Source organism: Rutidosis leptorrhynchoides, chromosome 10, assembly GCF_046630445.1.
Source record: "Rutidosis leptorrhynchoides isolate AG116_Rl617_1_P2 chromosome 10, CSIRO_AGI_Rlap_v1, whole genome shotgun sequence".
NCBI classification, from domain to species: Eukaryota; Viridiplantae; Streptophyta; class Magnoliopsida; order Asterales; family Asteraceae; genus Rutidosis; species Rutidosis leptorrhynchoides.
The window spans coordinates 65826089-65847897 of NC_092342.1; the positions used below are offsets into that span (position 1 = coordinate 65826089).

Consider the following 21809-nt stretch of genomic DNA (forward strand, 5'->3'; position numbering starts at 1 on the left):
TTAATCATAGTATTTCTGTTAACATAATAATAATGATAATAATAGTAGTAATAACAATATTCTTAGTTATAATAATGATTATTGATAATTAATACATATTAGTAATAATAATAATAACTATAATATTTAGTACTAATAACAATAATTAATAATAACATTAATAATAATAATAATAATAATAATAATAATAATAATAATAATAATAATAATAATAATAATAATAATAATAATAATAATAATAATAATAATAATAATAATACTTGTACCAATATTAATAATAATAATAATAATGCTAATAGTACTTAGTGATATTAATTAGTAATAACAAAAATGATAATAATTTTAATCCTATTATTTATATTAACCTAATCAACAACAATCATTAATAATAATAACAATCACAATGACAATAATAATAATAATAATAATAATAATAATAATAATAATAATAATAATAATAATAATAATAATAATAATAATAATAATAATAATAATAATAAAAGAACTACCTTATAAGCCTTGTTTAAAAAAAATGCCATTGCCCGGGCTTGAACCTGAGACCCCTCGCTCACTAACCAACACCCTCGACCATGGCACCAATTCGGTTTTTCTCAATTATACTAGATTCAACTTTTATTTATCTAGCTCCTATTTGCTTCCCTTTTCTTCTCCAATTTCGAGTTCAATTGACCAGAGGTCGAGACCAACAATAAGATGATTTACCAATTAGTTTTTAGGATTTACAACTTATATAGAACCATTATAGATCGTTTAAATCAATTAAAACAGAAAATAAAATCCAAATATATTACGCTGATGAACATTTTTGACTTAAAATCAAACTCGAATTTAGAAGCCGTTATAGACCAACATTCCTTCATGAAAAAGGTTTTAAAACATCATTAGAAGCTTTCTGGACTTTCAATTTAAATTAAAACATCAAAAACGAACCCTAATTTTATGATGAACACTTCGATTGACTTTTTAGAATATGAACTTTGACTCAAAAATTCTTACTCAATAGATAAAATTGGGATTTGATCTTTTGCAGTTAGTTTTCATAAGGGATTACTAACAGAGCTGCATTAATACTTTTTGAATTTAATTTCAAATTCGAGGTTTTGATGAGAATGTGAAGAACAGAGCATTATAAGCTGTGTTCTTATTAATCTGTTTTAAATTCGCGAAAATGAGACTGTATTAATTGTGATGGGTGACTGATAATGAAAGGTTGAATGTGTTAGCACCATCAGATCAATTGATATATATGGAAGCCTATTAGGATCGACATCATATCACGGACAGAAAAGAAAAAAATATAAAAAATTTTTGGTAAAGTGATCGTGACACTCAACAGATTTTGTATCTGTTATAAATTGAGATTCGTTCAGTACAATCATTAGAGACAGGATTAGCAATCTAAAACAGTTTGATCAAGACATGAAACTGAATACATATTTTTTATATTTAAAATGCATATAATCGTATTTTATAAATCTATTTATCTATATCTGTATTTATATTTATATATCTGTAATTTATATATGTATATGTATTTAGATGTATATATATATATATATATATATATATATATATATATATATATATATATATATATATATATATATATATATAACTGGATTTTTATATCTCTGTATGATTTTGAATGAATGAGAACAAAAAGTTATCAGATGATCACTCAAAAAAATAGGTATTTTGGTTCAACTATATTATAAGACTAGTCATTTCTATTCTCTTTTGCTTTATATATCTATCTATTTAGTTGTATTTATATAATTGTATTTATATATGTATCTATTATTATTATTTATAATAAATATAAACCTATTAATAATAATAATGTTGTTAATAATTATAATAATAATAACTAATAATAATAATAGTGGTATTAATGACAATGATAATAATAATAATAATATTAATATCAAATTAATTAAATACAAATAATAATAATAATAATAATAATTATTATTTTAATAATGATAATGATAATAATATCACTAGTACAAATATTAATAATAATACTACTAATAACAATATTAATAAAAGTAATAATAATGATATCAATAATAAGTTTAATAATATTAATGATAATAATACTATTATTAATGATTCTAATAAAACTAGTTATACTAATATTAATATTATTATTGATAATAATAATATTAATAATAATAATAATATAAAAACTTATACATTTCAAATTTTATATATATATATATATATATATATATGTGTGTGTGTGTGTGTGTGTTTATATATCTATCTATTTAGTTGTATTTATATAATTGTATTTATATATGTATCTATTATTATTATTTATAATAAATATAAACCTATTAATAATAATAATGTTGTTAATAATTATAATAAAAATAACTAATAATAATAATAGTGGTATTAATGACAATGATAATAATAATAATAATATTAATATCAAATTAATTAAATACAAATAATAATAATTATTTTAATAATGATAATGATAATAATATCACTAGTACAAATATTAATAATAATACTACTAATAACAATATTAATAAAAGTAATAATAATGATATCAATAATAAGTTTAATAATATTAATGATAATAATACTATTATTAATGATTCTAATAAAACTAGTTATACTAATATTAATATTATTATTGATAATAATAATATTAATAATAATAATAATAATAATAATAATAATATAAAAACTTATACATTTCAAATTATATATATATATATATATATATATATATATATATATATATATATATGTATATATATATATATGTATATATATGTATATATGTATATATCATATTAAAATTAATAAGATTATTTATACGAATATTAATGTTAATCTTAGTAATGATAATGAAAGTGATAATAATAATATTGACATATTATTTATATTTCTAACTTGTAATTTCAAATAATATATTTACTTTACATTTCATTACTTATGTAATACTTATACTATAAAATAACATATTTGAATATTTAATATATATATATATATATATATATATATATATATATATATATATATATATATATATATATATATATATATATATATATATATATTACAACCTATATATTATTTTAATTGTGTAGAGAATTCAAATATATATTTATATTTATTTATTTTAATAACATCTTAATTATTTTGTATATTACTCTACATATTTAATTCGAATAATTAAATGGTATTATATTAATTTAACTTAATAATTACACTTATATTTATATTTACATATATATACTTATTTACTTATTTATTTACACACAATTGTTCGTGAATCGTCAGGAATAGTCAAAGGTCAAATGATTTCATTAAACAGTTCAAAAATTTTGAGATTCAATTAAATAGACTTTGCTTATCGTGTTGAAATCAAACAAAGATTAAGTTTAAATTTGGTCGGAAATCTCCGGGTCGTCACAACACAACCGCGTCATCCGCATAAAACAAATGAGATGCGTTAATATTATTCGCACTTATTCGGGTACCTCTAATAGCACCCGATGTCACCTTCTCCTGCAAACATAAATGCAAACCTTCCATAACGATTAGAAATAAAAACGGACTTATCGGGTCGCCTTGTCTCAATCCGCGTTGTAAATTAAATTCTACGGTAGGGCTTCCATTTACTAGAATAGACGTACGAGCCGACTTTAATACCATAGCAATCCACGACCTCCATAAAGCAACAAAACCCAATAAATCTAACATATAATCCAAAAAATCCCAACTAACCGAGTCATATGCCTTTTCGAAATTCACCTTTAAAATCAATAACTTTTGCCTTCGATTTTTTGTACCAACTCATTACCTCGCTGAGAATCATAGGTCCATCCAAGATTTGACGCCCCGCTATGAACGCCGATTGCTCTTTGCTAATAACCTTATCGATCACCGTGGCTAGCCGGTTGGTTAAAAATTTTGTAATGATTTTATATTGGATACCATTCAATGAAATTGGCCTGAAATCTTGTATGGACGTCGGACTAGACACCTTCGGTAAAAGAGTGATAAAAGCTGGCGTCGACCCTTTAGGCATTTTTCTATCGACGAATGCTTGTTTAATGGAAGAAACGAGGTCGGTTTTTATCTCCTCACTGTAACGCTTAACAAACAAAAAAGTGAACCCATCGGGACCGGGAGCCTTATCACTCCCACAGTCCCATACCGCTACCCGGATTTCATCATCTGTCACCATTCTTTCGATCAAGGTGTTATCCTCAAATGAAAGACGACCTTCTGGAACCAAGTTCGGCACTTGAAAAACAGTTTGGACCCTACTAAATTTCATCTTATAAAACTAACTTAATTATTTAAGAATAACAAACAAATACACAAACAACATACCCACTAAAATCATAACATTGAAAAAGAAAAACAGAAACACTAGAAATAAGTTTTGTCATCAAAACTAACCGAATGAAATTCATTACAATAAATCACAATAAGTGCTCGAAAACATTAATAATAAGAACTGATAACTATATTAGGTAAAGCACCTGCAAATCGATGATGAAAAAAGCTTAAATCAGTGGTTCGTCGATTCTGGTATAGATTTCAATTTGATTTTGTGTAACCTTAATAATCCCAAGTTTTAGGTAACCATCTTTTTTTGTAATTAACTAAATTAAAAATGTTAATATATTTAGTAAAATACCGATCGATGTGTGTTTACAGAAATATAGACGTGTGGGTTTCTTTTTATCGAAATTAACCTATAATATACACACGTCTAAATTAACTCTAATGATGTCAAGTCAACAATTTAGAACTATAGTTATATAATAAAATGTTATGATGATATATAGAATAGAATATAGATAGATATAGAGTTTGTATTAGTACTCTGTAAACTTTGATAGGTTAAAGTATCTTGTAGCTTACTGGATATACTTCTTTAGTGAAATGACTAATACACATATGTTATTCTTATTCATTTTTCGTCAACCGTTACATTATTTAATTTATTTATGAAAAATTAAGTCAATGCTTATTAACTTATTAATGCAAAAATAATAATCATGCCAATCCTGCATGCCACGAAGACATCAATTCCTCTACATTCATTAATTATTACTCCTTACTCTACTAAATTAGTCGTATATAATATTAACTAACTTTTAAAGCATATTGTGGTTAATGTGCGTGATGAGCTGAGTGACGTATTTTGAGTCATGACATCAGCAATGACGGTTGCTTACATCTATAAATTATAAATTACTCTATACATTTATAAATACTTACATCTAAAGCGGCTAAACGCCTTGTTTGTTTATTGAAGATCACTGAATTCACTTGGATCATCTTTTTATTGAAATTGATCGGGTATGATGCATCATCCTTTTTACTAAACTTTTAAGATTATAAGGTAACTAATCAAACAACTTTTATTAGTCTACTAGTCATGAGTACGATTCTACGAGTTCGAGTCACAAGTTGAGTTGTGAGTCACCAGCCATGAAGATTATATATATAATACCAGTATTAACTTACTCTTAAAGCATATATGTAATGCCTTGATATATTTTTGCTCATTTTGCGATCAATTGACGACAAAGAATATTAGACGTTTTTGTGTATAAATTTTATTAAATTACGTTATAATTATATTCGCTAAAATACTTCGATGATTTCATTACATATAATAGGAATATCTTAAAACAATATAATATCCAACTTTTAGGGGGCCAACACCCATTTCCATCTTCCAATTATCCGGTCCCTGCACTTATAGACTATGTTTGTCAAAACTAGCTGGTAGTTTTTAGCTGTTAACTGGTAACGTGTAGCTGATAGCCAGTAACTAACTAAATCGATATCAACTTATTATACAGACATCATAACTATGACTTCTGATGTTGCTAACGAGAACTGCATCGGCTGGGCAGCAAGGGATCCATCTGGATTCCTTTCTCCCTACAAATTTAACCGCAGGTTAGCTTCCCATTTAACCTTTGAACCATTTATTCGCTAACCTCTACTTAAGATATGCTTTCTTTTTGATTTTTTAACAACAAATTTTGCATTAAGAATGGCGGCCTAAAATGTTGTAACAGGCTATTTAAAGGGTTACATGTCACAAGCATAAGGTTTGATTACACAACAATTCAGTTCAATCTGATTAACTAACTAAACATATACTCATAGAATCCAAAATATATTTGGTCAAAAAAAAAAAAAAAAAACTAAAAAAAACTGTTCCAACCGACCTATCAAAGCCCGCCCAGTATCGTTTTAATCCAACCAGAACATTCTTATAGTCTTACCTTTAGTTTGATCATTTGTGAGATATATAAACAGGGATGTTGGAGTTGATGATGTGTCATTAACAATCACCCATTGTGGAGTCTGTTATGCTGATGTGATATGGACCAGGAACAAACAGGGACACTCCAACACTAAGTATCCAATCATACCAGGGTATGAATTAATATTTGGACATATTGAACATTTACTTGTTAACTTGATTTATAAACATTTTAGTTATGTTTATTATTTTCAGTCATGAGATTGTTGGAATCGTTAAAGAGGTTGGTTCAAATGTTCAACGTTTTAAACCCGGTGATCATGTGGGAGTAGGTACTTATGTAAACTCTTGTAAAGAGTGTGAGTATTGTGATCAAGGACTCGAAGTCGAATGTTCAAAAGGGCCGGTATTCACGTTTGACAGTATCGATGTAGACGGCACCGTAACAAAAGGAGGATATTCTTCGTATGTTGTCGTTCACGAACGGTGAGTAAATGGTTATCACTAAGTCTATATGGAGTCAGTGTTGATGAACTCGGAATTACTCGGTGAGTACTCGGTTTTTCAAACTCAGAAAGTATTCGGCGAATACTCGGTCAAACTCGACCAATACTCGAGATTACTCGAAAATCTGCTTAGTCAAAGACAAACTTGGTCAAGATCCCCAAGTACTCCCTGAGTTGCTGAATACTCCCTAAAAAGTCTTGACCAACAGGGGCAGACAGTGGCGACTCCAGGATGAAAATCCAATGGGGTCCTCAAAAATTTTTTCGAAGCTATTTATATATGAAGGGTATTTCAGTGGTTGTTTCCCTCCAAAAAAACTATATATTTTCAATATATATGGGGTCCCTTACTTAAATTTAGTGGTATCCTATAAAATTTGAGATATACAATGTATAAATTCTTTTTGAAGTAGTGGGGTCATAGGACCCCATACCCCAAGGCTTAGAATCGCCCCTGGGGGCAGAAGATAGTAGGGACAGGGCGAGGCACCCGCCCCAGCTGGATTTAAAATGAAAAAAAATTTACACTAAATTTTTTTTTTTTACTAAAAAATAAGGTTTTTATTAGTGTTTGCCCCTGCTGCCAATGAAAATTTAATAAGTTTTTGCACCCGCCCCATCTGGATTGGGTTCAAGTTCCGCCACTGCTCACTAAGTACTCCCCGAAGAGTGATTTTTGCAACTTTGTATGCATTGTAATGTGCCACGAATCGCTTACTAAAAGCTTACTTTAGAAACCATATAATTTTTTTGAACCGTCTCGCAAGGAACACGATACTAATGGTACCTTATTGTACAGATACTGCTACAGAATACCAGAAAGCTACCCTTTAGCGTCTGCAGCTCCGTTGTTATGTGCGGGAATCACCGTTTGGACACCGATGATGCTACATAGTATGAATCAACCGGGTAAGTCGTTAGGGGTGATTGGACTTGGTGGTCTTGGCCATCTCGCAGTGAAGTTTGGGAAGTCATTTGGGTTAAAGGTAACGGTTTTCAGCACTAGTTTGTCGAAGAAGGATGAAGCATTGAATCTGCTAGGAGCCGATAATTTCATTATTTCGAGTAATGATGAGGAGATGAAGGTAAATTTGTAACCAAGGTTTGTAAAAGTGGCTAGTCGGTTCAGTTAGGACCTTGTAGGGACTAATCGGCCTAGTAGAGACTAGTCACTAGTCGGGGACTAGTCTGACATTGACCAACTTTGATCTTAACTGTATTTGACCTACTTTGACCGATTTTACCCGGTTAATCCGATTTGAACTGATAAATTCGAATTTGACCGACTAAATTGGAGTTTTGATCACTTTGACCGAATAAATTTGCAAGACTAGTTAGACTATTTCAAAATCTCGACTAGTCGCCTGGGTCGGGGGAGTTTTACAATCATGTTTGTAACTTTTTTCTTTATAGATCAAACACTAGTTTCTTTCTTGAAATTAATAGTAACCGCATGATAAACGTTAACTGAGACAAGATTTTTCCTTTAAATTGAATAATCTGATCTTTGGGAATATACTTGTTTACATTACAGGCAATGGAAAAGTCACTTGATTTTGTAATTAACACTGCTTCAGCGGATATTTCGTTTGATGTATACTTATCGTTGTTGAAAAGTGGCGGTGTACTAGCCATGGTGGGCGTTCCAAGTGAAGTTAAATTTAATCCATCAAACCTTATTCGAGGTACAAACTTAATGTTTTTCATCAAGTGATATCAAATCGGTATTAACATGAAAATCGAATTAACAGGAAGGAGAAGCATATCAGGGAGTGTTACTGGTGGAACGAAACAAATTCAAGAAATGTTGAACTACTGTGCAACTCATCAAATCTATCCGAACATTGAGGTTGTCCCGATTCAGTATGCAAACGAGGCTCTTGAGAGGGTAATCAAGAAAGATGTCAAGTACCGGTTCGTGATTGACATTGCAAACTCGCTTCGGTAATTGATATAAACCGAGCATCATTTATAAACTTACTTTCAATACATAAATACAGTATGAAGTTCATTTCCTATTCCTAGAATGTATAATAAGACACTTAAATCAAGTAGTATCTTGTGTATTTTGCAAAATTGATTAATGAGACACTGTTATGTATGTCAATTTTTTAGTTATTGTGATAGTTGTGTGATGACTTATTCACCCGCTATTTGGTATTATACTGATGAATAAGTCACCTAAGTCACCTTACACGTCATCAGCACATCACATATTTTAATGACGAAAAAGTCGTCAAGTCACCTTACACGTCATCAGCACATCACATGTGTCACGTCATTGTTTACAAGTAATAGAAGGTTGAATACATACAATAGTTATAGTTGTTATAAGTTGAAACAAAATTATGTTGTGCACATACATTCTGGTTGTATACATTATGATCCACTAATCAAAGTTAAGTTTAGGAGAGTTGGGTATCAAATCACTCCAGTAGTGAGTTACAAGATACAAAATCTAAAAGAATAAATGATAAATCAGAACACAAAAGGAAACAAAAACATGATGATTACACAACTTCATACGCTGCGTTGTGTTCTGCTGCTTCTGAAAGGGTTAACTTGGCACGGCGCTCATTGTAAGATGCTGTAAAAGGATGTCTCATTAGTAAAATAAGATAACAAGATAGCAGTAACAAATGCATATTTCCTCAGACTACAACTGTTGACAATACAAAGGTTTAGACCACTTTTCCTATCATAGCTAACATAACTAAACTTTTTAGCTGGCCACATCAGTACTACACGTTATAACTAACTCATAACTAAACACTACTTATCATAAATATCAAACTTACCTTCTTAAAACAAAAGGTAAAACAAACCAAATAAAAGATACAAGAAGCAAAAACATGAACCGTCTTTGTAAGCGTTACAGATATAACAAGAGGGTGTAAGGCGGAGCCCATCATACTTAACTTCACAAGCAACCATATATAACTAGTCACGCGAATGAGTTGGATGCAGAAATTAAGAAATGCAAATAACTGACAAAAGAACGGACTTACGTTCAGTAGGACGCGACATAAGAGGAACATATGAAGAGACTTTCTTTTTGGTCATGTTTTTCATGGAACAAGCATCTGCATGTTTAAAATTTTTATCAGAAAAACAGGAAGGAACGTGAATATTCAATCCAATCGATCAAAAGTTATCTGCGTACCGTCTTCGGTGCTCGAAAGACTCGATAGGGCCTCATGAAAAATCGCCGCTTGAAGTTTGTATGACCGGCATTTGTTCTCTAGATGCAACTGCAAAGCTCGTTTGGCATCTATTCATAAAGGTAAAAAGTAATTTAATCAAACCCAAATGAAACTTAAGTTGCATAGATCATTGTGATAATTGAGTAAGAAGGTATATGCAGAATAATTCGTAGGTTAAACAAAATAAGTGGTGATTATTATTTTTCTGATGATTAAAGATGATAGGTTAATCAAAGGTGATAGTTACTTGACATGATTAAAGATGTTTAGAGAACACGTGTACAGTAGAACAATATTATATGAAAAACTCATATTAAGATCAGGATTAAATAGCCTTTCGGAAAGGAAAAAAAATATGGGATAAAATTGGGATCTGATTCGATAAATTAAATAAGTACCTGAAGAGCACATAAAACGAAGGCCTTCAAACTCACAAGATTGAAGAACTAGAGGAATCTCTGGAGCCATTTTGTACTGAGGTTTTCTGGGCATCTTTTCAACATCAAGCAAAACATCTATAACCTAGAAATTCATACACACGATTGTAGTTCCGTATATTTGGATATCATCTAGCATAATAAATAATCAAATGGACGAACAAGGGTATAGGAACGCACATCAGGTGATTCAAGACCTTGGCCAATCAAGAATAGCACAGCAACCATGCACCGAACCTGGTGCCATAAGAAAGCACTGCCTTTGATTTTCATGAACAAAAGCTTGTCACTAATAAACACGAAAATGTAAATTCTCAGATTCGATTTGAGTCAGCACAAAACAAAAGGTCACAACTTTTCTTATAAAGAAACTATCACTATTTTAGACTTAGAGAATAAAAAAGGCTAAAATATAAACACATAAAAATATACGAAGTGAACAAATAATGAAACAGGCTAAGTTACTGAATACCCCAATAACCCTTAGAAAGCCAACTCAAATGAATTCCATCGAAAAGGTGCATATTAATAAATGTAACATTAATATTAATGAATTACATCGAAAATGTGGGGAGGTCTCAAGTTCGAGTCCCTCCTCTTAAAAATATTCGTGGGATTTATTTCCTGAAAGCCGAATTGCCCCGGGGAAGGTTTTACCGACCCGTATTCAGGACCCAGGTCCGACCGTCTGCCCCTCGGGATGGTATAAGGTTCGGATCCCTGTAATGCGGTTCGGGTTTTCTGCCCGAAAGCGCGTGCGTGCGTGGCAAATGAGAGTATTCAATGCCAACAACTTGCCTTTCAAAAAAATAAATAAATGTAACATTAATATTAATGAAGCTGTTGATGTGTTTCAAACCTTCCATTGCAAGCACATATATTGAAAGATGTTATGCGCCTTTTGTAATTATGCACATTCGCCGCATCCATCTTACAAAAATTTCTAAAATCGTGTTCACCGATTAGCTTTTCACATGAACGCTCCATTGCCTAGAGAAATTATATACCATTGTTTTATAATTGATGCAGAAAGCTATAAAATATAGTGAAGTGAGATAATGAAATGGAAAAAAAAGTGTACGTGTACCACATTACCAATATGTTCAAATTTTCTCGCCAAAAAAAGTATATGTATTCTCTACTCAAACAACTAAACCTGCACGCAAAACAATGACGGTGAATCAACCGTTTACTTTTCTCTTCATATAGTTTGTAAGGAAAGTACGGAAGGAAGTAGATAAAAGTTGATTTTGATTTTAGGCTTCTCTGGTTTAAGGTGCAGTAAATGTACCATTTAGAGACTACTTCACTTTTTATACCCTAAGAAATAGCTTATTCACCCCTAATAATTTACGAAATGAAAAGATAGTACCAAAAAAAGTCTTACAAAAGTTAAGTAAATTTGTTAAAAAGAACCAAACCTTGCACTGAAATTAACTGGAGCAGGACACCAGCCTATCACTCGAATATCATCAGGGAGAACTCCGTTCAGTATTCTTACATAATCCAGCTCTCCCTCTTATAAAGGAACCGAAAAGAAAAAAGAACATAACGTTTAGACGATTTAAAGACGTAATAATACCAATACTTACTGTTAATTGCTTTTGACATATGACAGTAAGAATTTTTAATTGTTGCAATTGTCCTTGAAGCCAATGTCATCATATCAGGACCTAATAAAAGCAAAATTAAATAATAACATGGCAAAAAACCTATCTAATTGCTCCTGGTGATCCACATTTGGAGTAACACGTGGATTGAAAGAAAGCTTTGGTAATTACAAAACAAAGTGTATCCAAATTACCACCATTTAAAAAATATACCTTAATTCTCAAACAAAAAAAGTACCTTTGCTTAAATGAGTACCTTAGAGTTTGCTCATAAGCATAGTTACAAATAATATTGGGCATCCCACAGTGAAAAAGGCGATAATTTTCATGACATGGTACATAAAGCGACAAACACGTATATCTAAAAAAAATTGGTAATTTGTAAACAGTAAGTAAAACTAAAAACTAGATGACATCGACCTATATGGGATAAAGAGGCAAACCAATATCGGACAAAGATTGTACACCAAGGAGTCTAACTGACCATCATTTACAAGTTCCTCAGAGCTATTGGCATCAAGTTCCTTACGTTTTGACCTCAATAGTAATGCAACGACCTACATCAAACAATTGTGCCATTTTAGTAAGATAACAAAGAACTCATAACAAATGTGCCATTTTAGCAGGTTCGATCAAAATAATTAAGCAGATAGAGATATTACGTTAGCTCTAGGTAGACTTTACTCAATCAATAACAGCTAAAGCCATAAAATTAATTCTGTTTGAAGAACTCTGTAGTTGAATTAATATTAGACTATTAGTTCAACATGCTTATAAGTGGATTAAGGTAACAAAAATAAACAAAAGTGGATAAGCCATATTATATTTGTATTACGTATAGCTAAATAGTATTGATTCATGCAGAATGAAACTAAGAAAACATATGAAACTTAAAAAATAATCAGTGGTTCAGGAATCACTCCACAAACTAAATGTAGTTTGCAGATCCTGTCAATTACTATCATTTATTGTGAACTACGCAATTTAGAAAACGAAACTTACATCTTTATTCAACTTACTTGCCCCACAGAGGAAACACCTTTATCTGTTCTACCACATCTTGAATACTGCAAATCCTTCTTGTCGCTAAGTACAAGCCTTGTCTTTTGAAGGGCTTTGAAAAGTTCGGACTGCAAAAAAAAAAAAAAAAAAAAAAAGACGAAAAATAATGTCAAATCAGTCACCCATGCTAAGCTATCTAACTTTACTGTGAGCAATCATGATTTTATAATTAACATGCATTGTATTAACTGTAAGAGATAAAGAGAGAAAGAAAGAACTGTGTTCTTGTATTTGTGTGTTATACCAGTACATGAGACCTTCTATTTATAGAAGGTATACTTACATTAACAATCCCTAAACTATGATTACAATGCTATATTACAATACAAGTAGTTGTCTAATATTCCCCCGCAAGCTAAGGTCGGGTAACAACCTGTAGCTTGGATCGTAACTGGAGAAATCTTGGTGTGGACAATGGCTTGGTGAAGATATCAGCAATCTGATCATCAGTAGTTATAAACTGAACTGAAAGTTTTTGTTGAGCAACTCTTTCTCGAACAAAGTGAAAATCAACTTCTACATGTTTTGTACGTGCATGAAAGACTGGGTTAGCTGAGAGATATGTAGCGCCAAGGTTATCACACCATAAGGTAGGAACCGATTTAACAGGAACACGAAGTTCACGTAATAGATCTTGAAGCCATGTTACTTCTGCAACCGTGTCAGCTAGGGCCTTGTATTCAGATTCTGTTGAGGATCGAGAGACAGTCTTTTGTTTTCGAGCTGACCATGAGACTAGGTTTGAACCAAGATATATAGCATATCCTCCCGTGGATCGACGGTCATCTGGACAACCTGCCCAGTCAGCATCAGAGAAGCTAGTCAGTGAGTTGTATGCTGAATCAGTATAGGCATGAAGCACTGTTCCGGAGTTGTGCATAAATCGTAAACCATAATTGGCAGTGCCTTGTAAGTAACGGAGAATTCGTTTAACTGCTGACCAATGATTTATCGTGGGACAATGCATGTACTGACAGACTTTGTTGACTGCGAAAGTGATGTCCGGTCGAGACAATGTAACGTATTGAAGGGCACCTACAATTTGACGGTATTGAACAGGGTTGTCAAATGTTGCACTATCACCAAGAGCAAGTTTGGCGTTGGTTGTCATCGGAGATGAAACTGGTTTAGCATTAGATAAGTCGGCGCGTTCCAAAAGTTCATGGATGTATTTGCGTTGTGATAGAATCATGTCATTACCATTCCTTGTGACTTCAATCCCTAGAAAATAAGATAAGTTACCCATGTCTTTAACAGCAAATGAGCGGCTTAGACTTTGTACCACCCTATCTATTTCTTTTGTATCGTTCCCAGTTAAAATAATGTCATCAACATACACAAGCATATATAGAAGAGTGTTCCCTTTAGAGTAGATGAATAAGGAAGTATCCGTTTTCGACCCATGAAATCCAAGAGAATGAAGTGCTGTCGAGAGTCGATGAAACCATGCTCTAGGTGCTTGCTTTAATCCATATAAGGCTTTGTGAAGGAGGTACACATGATTTGGTGTAGCTGAATTGACGAATCCCGGTGGTTGTTGTAGATAAACTGTTTCGTGAAGATCACCATGTAAAAAGGCATTTTGTACATCAAGTTGCCTGAGGGACCATTTCTGAGACACAGCCAAGGAGAGAACCACACGAATGGTTGTTGATTTTACAACGGGGCTAAATGTTTCCTGATAGTCGATGCCTGGTTGTTGTCGAAACCCTTTAGCAACTAAACGTGCTTTGTAGCGTTGTACTGCCCCTGTTTGATCCCGTTTTAATTTGTATACCCACTTGCAATCAACCACATTAGAATTTGGAACACGAGGTACTAGTGACCAAGTACCATTCCGCACCAACGCTGAATACTCTTCAGTCATGGCTTTACGCCAGTGAGGATCTTTGTTAGCAATGGTAAAGTTTGCTGGTTCAGTATCGGACGAGGGACCTCTTGTATGATAGGAGGTAGCCTTATGTTGGTGGATTTGTTTAGGATTAGGGCGAAGATTGGCTGGTCGAGAACGAGGAGGTGGCTCAGTGTTTGTGGAAGTGGTGGTAGTAGTAGCAGTAGTCTGAGGTAGTTGGTTATGACTTTGTTTAGGTGATGATGAGGAGGTTTTGGAGCGTCGATGATATGTTTGAATGATAGGTGGTTTGATCGTGCCATGTTCAAGCGGTGTAGTGGTGGTATTTTGTGGTTCTGGTGGGACAGAATGTGTTTTAGGAACTGTGGAAGGTGAATCTTTAGTTTGTGAGGTAGGATTTGGATATTTAGAGATGTAGGGATTGACTGGATGTGTAGAAATGGTTGTAACAGATTGTTTAAAAGGAAAAGATTGCTCGTTGAATCGAACATGACGGGCTATATAAATATGATCCGACTTTGGGTCGAAACATCGATAACCATGATGGGCAGCACTGTAACCAAGAAATACACAAGGTGTAGATCGAAAATCCATTTTGTGTTGGTTGTATGAACGAAGATGAGGGTAGCATTGGCACCCAAAAACTCGAAGAAATGAAAAATCAGGTTTATGTTTGAACACATGTTCAAAAGGTGAGGTGGCTGAGTTTGTTCGAGATGGCATTCGATTGATAAGGTATACTGCAGTTCCAAAAGCAAAATGCCAAAAACGTTGTGGTACATGTGATTGAGCGAGTAGAGTAAGACCGGTTTCAACAACATGACGATGTCGTCTTTCAACCAAACCATTTTGTTCACTTGTATGAGGACAGGAAAGACGATGATTGATGCCTAGTGGAGAAAAGAATTGATGGAGATTTCTAAATTCACCTCCCCAATCAGTTTGGACAGATTTGAGTTTGGTCTGAAATTGTCGTTCAACCATTGCCACAAATTGCTTAAAGGTGGCATAAACATCAGATTTGAGTTTTAATGGAAAAAACCACATAAATCGTGAAAAGTGATCAACACACAACAAAAAGTATTTGTGACCATCATAGGAGGTAACAGGCGCAGGTCCCCATACATCACAAAAGACTAAATCCAAAATGTGCGAACTTTTATAAGTAGATGGTAATAGATGAAGTTTAGAGGATTTTCCAACATTACATGAATCACAAAAGGTGGTTGTAAACTTATTTTGTAAAGGCAAATGATATTTAGATAACATGGACTTCAACAATTGTGGATGTGGATGTCCGAGTCTTTGATGCCATGTAATTGAAGATGCACGGGTAGTGGAGAATGCTATTTTGTGAACTGGTGAAGACTGGGGAAGATGGAAGGAGTAAAGACCACCATTACTTGGACCCGTGAGGAGGGTAGTGTGTGTAATCTTGTCCTTCACAGCAAAGAAAGTTGAGTGAAATTCAAAATACACATTGTTATCGAGACAAAACTTTTGTACAGAAAGTAATTTATGTTTTATTTCAGGAACATGAAGTATGTCTTTAAGGGAAAAGGTTTTGTTTGGAGACGAAAATTGTGAGGAACCAACGTGTAAAATGGGTAAACCCTTACCATTGCCAACATGAAGATTGTCCTCACCGTAGTAGACCTCGGAGTTGCCAAAGTTGGATAGGTCTGGAGCAACATGGTGACTAGAGCCTGTGTCTGGGATCCAAGAGGTTGACGCTTGGGAGCGATAGTCTGTAAAGTTGGCTGAAGGTGACTGTCGTCTCATAGTAGCAGGGTAACGATTAGGGCATTGAGATGGGATGTGCCCAATCCCACACCTGTTGCATGTGCCAAAAACTGTGTTTTGATTAGAAGCCCAGTTAAATGAATTTCGATTACCTGCTTGATTTCTGTTGTTATAGTTGCCTCGTCCACGTCTGTAATCACGTCCACGACCACGGTTATTGCCAGATCGGTTAGTGTACATGGCTTGTGCAGCCGGTGTATGGGCAGGTTGAGCTTGGAGTCCAAGTTGAGATAAAAGCGATTGTACCGCTTGAAGCTGATCTGTTTGTGAAGCGGGCAAGACATTATTAGGAGCTGTTGAATTGCGACTTTGTGTGCTAGTCGTGAATGCTTGAGCTGAAGGAATGTCAGGTACAGATTTCTTGATCATGTAGTCGTGGTCTGATAGCAGACCATGAAGGTCTACAAAGGTAGGAGGCTTTTCGCGGCCCAGAAGGCTTGATTTTAAACCGTTGTATTCCTCTCGTAGTCCTGATATAACTAGCATCACCAAATCTTTTTCTTTCATCTTTTCGCCTATGTTAGCGAGCGCAACATCGTATTCTTGAGTCCTAGTTAGGTAGTCTGCGGTTGTTTCATCTGGCTTCATCTGTAGTCGGAGAAGCTGGGTTTTTAAAGTGTATTCCCGAGAGGAAGTGTGAGGAGCGTAGGCACGCTCAAGGGACAACCAGAGATCACGAGACGTTAGTCCTTGAACATGTTGAAATGATGCTTCGGATATGGTAGAAATGAGAAGCATTCGTATATGAGCATCATTAGAGACCCAATTAATGTAATTGGGGTTTTGTGGTTGAGACTGTGTTTCTTCATCTTTTTCTGGTGATTGGACCGATGATGGGACATTCTTAGGTGGACAAGGGATTGTGCCATCAATATAGTCAAACAATTTATTGGTGACGAAGAACGGTTGAACCATTGTCTTCCAGTAACCATAGTTCGTGGGAGATAAGGTGAAACCAAATTTGTGAGAGTTGTGTGCGGTTTTCTCTGCTGGAGTAAATGTAGCTAATAGTGCCATTTTCAAAAATAGAGAAAATGATACAGTAACTCGTTTGTTTTTTTTTTTTTTCGTATCTGTTTTTTTTTTTTTTTTTTTTGCGCTTTTATTTTTTTTTTGCTTTTTTTTGCGTTTTTTTTTTGTTTTTTTTTTTGTTTTTACTCTTTTTTTTTTAAAAGAAAATAAATAAAAATAAAAATAAAATATAGAATAGAGAAGATAAGTACGGGAGGTAATATAAAAGAGAATGAAGTTAAACTTCAGTGGGTTATTTTTCTTTTACTCCCGTTCTTTCCAAAACAGAACCAAAAATAAAGAAATCGGCGGTGAACAGTGGCCGGCGGCGGTGAACAGTTGACGGCGGCGGTGAACAGTGGCTGACGGCGGCGGTGAACAGTGCGCCGGAGATGAACAGTGAAAAAAAAAATCTAAAAAATTCAGGGTTAGGTCGGAATTTGATTCCGAAGCTAATGGTGTTGGCCGATTTCCCTGATTTAAGCTGGATCGGGCTAGATCTAAAAAGGATCGGAAAATATCCGGCTACTTTTGGTGTTCTTTGAGGCTGAAAATTTTGGTTTTGATTCGGATTATAATTCCGAACTTAGTGTAGTTTGTAATTTTCGCTGATTTGAGGTAGTTGATCTTCAGTTACATTTTCTTCACTGAAGATAATGGCGGTGGGTTTGTGTGATGACGGGTTGGGTGTTATGACCCGAAAGCCTCGTTTCTGATGTGAAGGTTCAGGCAAGGCTGCAACCACAGAGCATACTACGAGTTTTTAAGGTCAGTTTTTTTTTTTTTTTGGCCGGAATTGTTGCCGGAAAATAGCTTGGCTGCCGGAATTGTTGCCGGACTTAGGCCTTTACAGCTCTTGATACCATATTAACTGTAAGAGATAAAGAGAGAAAGAAAGAACTGTGTTCTTGTATTTGTGTGTTATACCAGTACATGAGACCTTCTATTTATAGAAGGTATACTTACATTAACAATCCCTAAACTATGATTACAATGCTATATTACAATACAAGTAGTTGTCTAATACATTGTTAATCACTTAAACTACTAAGTTAAGTTTATATTGTTTATGAGGCGTCTCGGAATGTAACGTCCATAAGCATTTTACTAAGTGTGATGTAGATGCTATACAAGTGGCCGCATAGTAATTAGATAACGACACCAAAGAAACAAATTTCATTAATTCTTGTTAAGTATCAATACTAACAGGCATATAAGTTAAAGATTCAATTATTCAAATACAAACCTCAACAGTTGGATCCATCTGAGCTTCTGATGCAAAACCATAAAACCTTTCATGTTACACAAGATAAGTGTTAGAATACAGTCTTCCTTTCAATTCAAATAAATGTTTCCATAAGAACAACATATATAAATCATAGTTTATAGTAATACAATCCAAATTCCATAAAATTTTAGGCTATAGCCTATAAGAATGAAAAGAGATAAAAAATTTAAAATCTCGTTATAATTTTGTATCACGGTATTACCATTTCTGAACTACTAAAATAACCAGAACTACCATTACAGAGTATTCCAAATAATTAAGAGTACAGTTTTAGGGTGAAAATAAGAATAAGAATATTCAGGAAAACTTGAAAAGTTATTTCCGATAACTTCATGGAAAAATCCTTCATGCATTTTCTTTACATACTTTAAGAATTTGGTTTGTGTCGTTTATTTTGCAACGCCGTATGCAATTCATAGTCACAAATTGTACCCAGAACATTTTTTAAAAAAGTAGCACATATATCATATATGCACTGGGGTGATTATTGATAGCAGTAACTACTAGCGTAAAGCAATACTGTGATAGTATGGAAGCATCGTTTTTAATACCTCTGACCAAAATACATGATCTTTAGAGCCACTAGTCGCTGTGAGTGATGATTCATGGAGTTCAAGTCATGACCTGTATGAAAGAATGCATTTTATTAACAGGATACGGATGCAAGATAATAAAGTAAAGTCGGTCTGAATTTAAGATCATGTGAAACTTCTCGTGATAGCTTTAGAGATAATAAAGAAGCATGAATGGCTAAAGGATACAAGAAAAGGATACGCTAATCAATGGGAAGTCACTAAGCAGAGGCACATATCCTTATTGCTCATACCGTATACTCTCAACACTAACAATGAATAATATGATCGAAACTTATACAGATATAGCAAATGAATGGGGTTTGTAATTCAAATAGTGTTACATAAATAAACCTTAGTACCGCATAATTGGAACCTAAAATGAAGAAAAAATAGCATACGTGTTGTCCTTATATATTATCTTTTCCTATCCAATTACAAATTCAATAACTTCCACTTTTCAACTATATGTCCACGATATTGCCAACTAATTAAATCAAGCTGCTTCAGTAGCGGCTACCGAGTACACGTAGCGATCAAAACTGAAAATATGTGTGTTTATTTTCCACAGCAGTAATACAATTTTACTAATGGCAGGACTATGTTAAGAAGACAAAAAAAAAAAAAAAAAAAAAAAAAAAAAAAAAAAAAAAAGGTAAAAAATAATAAAATAACATTAAAACGTTTCGAGGCTTAATCTTGTACGAAAGGAATCACACGCACCTTTGTTGTAAATGATCACAATGATGTACAGGAAGTGATAAAATTTTACTAATGGCAGGACTATCTTAAAAAAACATGAAAAGAGATATGGCATTAAAACGTTTCGGGGCTTAATCTTGTACAAAAGGGATCACATGCTCCTTAGTTGTATATGATCACAATGATGTACTTAAAGTGATACAATTTTACTAATGGCAGGGCTATGTTAAGAAAACGGGAATAAAAGATATGGCATTGAAACGTGTTGGGCCCTAATCTTGTACAAAAAAATCATATGGTCCTTAGATGTGAATAATCACAATGATGTACATGAAGAAAAATACTATAACGTTCGGCAATAAGTACAAAGAAAAAACTGACCCAGCAGTCTCTTCTTTGGCTTCTTTTTTCCATTCTGGACGCAGTTTCCTAACTGCAACATTTCAAATTTTACACCAGATGTATCCTTGTCTAAACAATCAGTGTCAACATTTTCCTCTACCTGCACAAGGGAGAAAAAGAGAAAACTTGTACTAGGCTTCTTTGCAACACAATCGTAGAAAGTTAGGTTAAACTCACTCTTTTAAACAGAAAAATCAACTATATTCAGTTGTATACTGATAAAAAAAAAAAAAAAAACAATTATGAGTGAAATACAATTCCAATATAACACAACTAACTAAATAAATATATTTTTCCAAAAAATCAGTGCCAGCCTCACCAAAATTCTCATTATTTGGTACTAAATGGATCTTTAATTAGCGACAGATATGAACAATTTAATATTCCAAACCCTAATTTGCTTATTTATACCTTAGCATATGATACAAAAATAAAATATACATATATACAAACCCTAACCCTACATTGTATAAACGCACTGGTTATTACTATACGTACCACTGTATTAAACAATATATATAAATTGTTAAAAATCCAATGAGCAGATTTTAGATAGAACAGTATGCTGACCTTGTGGCAAGTGCAATTTGATACAATAGATGTTAATTTTGCATTCTCAGATTCTAGCTCCTGTGAAACAAACTGATAATTAAAACCGAATAATAAACAAGATAAAATATAGGACCAAAAGAAAGCTAAAATGTTACCTTTAATCTGGTTTCGTAATAAGTTAACTTAGATTTTAATTCAGAGATTATAAGTTCACTCATCGCAACGTTGATTGTGGTTTTGCAGCTCACGTCACGAGCCGCGAACGCTAGTTTACTTAAATTTTCCTTTAGACGATCAGTTCCCAAGTTTTCTGTAAAGAGAAAAGAAGTGAAGAATGGAACTGATAAAAAAAAAAAAAAAATTAACGGCAAGCTTGCATCAATCCGGACCGAAGTCTAGTCATCATTTGCGCACACACGCGTTCGGGCAGTAAACCCGAACCACACTCAGAGGATCCGACCCTTAAACCATCACATACGGGGCAGGCGGGCCGGACCTTAGTCCCGGAGCGGGTCGGTAAAACCTTCCC

The 21809-nt window shown here is 33.2% G+C and overlaps 2 protein-coding genes across 3 annotated transcripts; one reads left to right on the forward strand and one right to left on the reverse strand.

Moving 5' to 3' along the window:
- Window positions 1–5292: 5292 nt before the first annotated feature.
- Window positions 5293–8870, forward strand: LOC139873125 (probable cinnamyl alcohol dehydrogenase 1). The gene is made up of 7 exons (XM_071861054.1): window positions 5293–5358; window positions 5868–5967; window positions 6334–6453; window positions 6536–6766; window positions 7586–7871; window positions 8321–8471; window positions 8538–8870. The coding sequence occupies exons 2-7, from the start codon at window positions 5879–5881 to the stop codon at window positions 8732–8734; spliced, it is 1074 nt and encodes a 357-aa protein (XP_071717155.1). The 5' UTR covers window positions 5293–5358; window positions 5868–5878; the 3' UTR covers window positions 8735–8870.
- Window positions 8871–9102: 232 nt separating this feature from the next.
- On the reverse strand, window positions 9103–21586 carry LOC139872455 (uncharacterized). Of its 2 annotated transcripts, none has more exons than XM_071860332.1 (15): window positions 21436–21586; window positions 21299–21358; window positions 20708–20828; window positions 19604–19676; window positions 19011–19056; window positions 13056–13166; window positions 12521–12593; window positions 11848–11944; window positions 11522–11576; window positions 11286–11416; window positions 10607–10715; window positions 10388–10511; window positions 9950–10057; window positions 9795–9869; window positions 9103–9373 (listed from the first exon to the last, which is right to left on the reverse strand). In XM_071860332.1, exons 1-15 carry the CDS (start codon window positions 21496–21498, stop codon window positions 9297–9299), a joined length of 1323 nt encoding a protein of 440 aa, XP_071716433.1. In that variant the 5' UTR covers window positions 21499–21586; the 3' UTR covers window positions 9103–9296. The 2 variants fall into 2 exon arrangements, with proteins under 2 accessions (XP_071716433.1, XP_071716432.1); XM_071860331.1 differs by having other exon boundaries at window positions 11522–11582.
- Window positions 21587–21809: the final 223 nt, after the last annotated feature.

Excerpts from the sequence above, each read along its gene's own strand:
- LOC139873125 (XM_071861054.1), top strand. The coding sequence starts at position 5,879 with ATGACTTCTGATGTTGCTAACGAGAACTGCATCGGCTGGGCAGCAAGG. Across the intron at positions 6,454-6,535 it reads AAGTATCCAATCATACCAGG|TCATGAGATTGTTGGAATCG; the intron begins GTATGAATTAAT and ends TATTATTTTCAG. Across the intron at positions 8,472-8,537 it reads TCCATCAAACCTTATTCGAG|GAAGGAGAAGCATATCAGGG; the intron begins GTACAAACTTAA and ends TCGAATTAACAG.
- LOC139872455 (XM_071860331.1), bottom strand. The coding sequence starts at position 21,498 with ATGAGTGAACTTATAATCTCTGAATTAAAATCTAAGTTAACTTATTAC. Across the intron at positions 11,417-11,521 it reads GAGAAAATTTGAACATATTG|GCAATGGAGCGTTCATGTGA; the intron begins GTAATGTGGTAC and ends TAATTTCTCTAG. Across the intron at positions 9,374-9,794 it reads TATGTCGCGTCCTACTGAAC|CATCTTACAATGAGCGCCGT; the intron begins GTAAGTCCGTTC and ends ATCCTTTTACAG.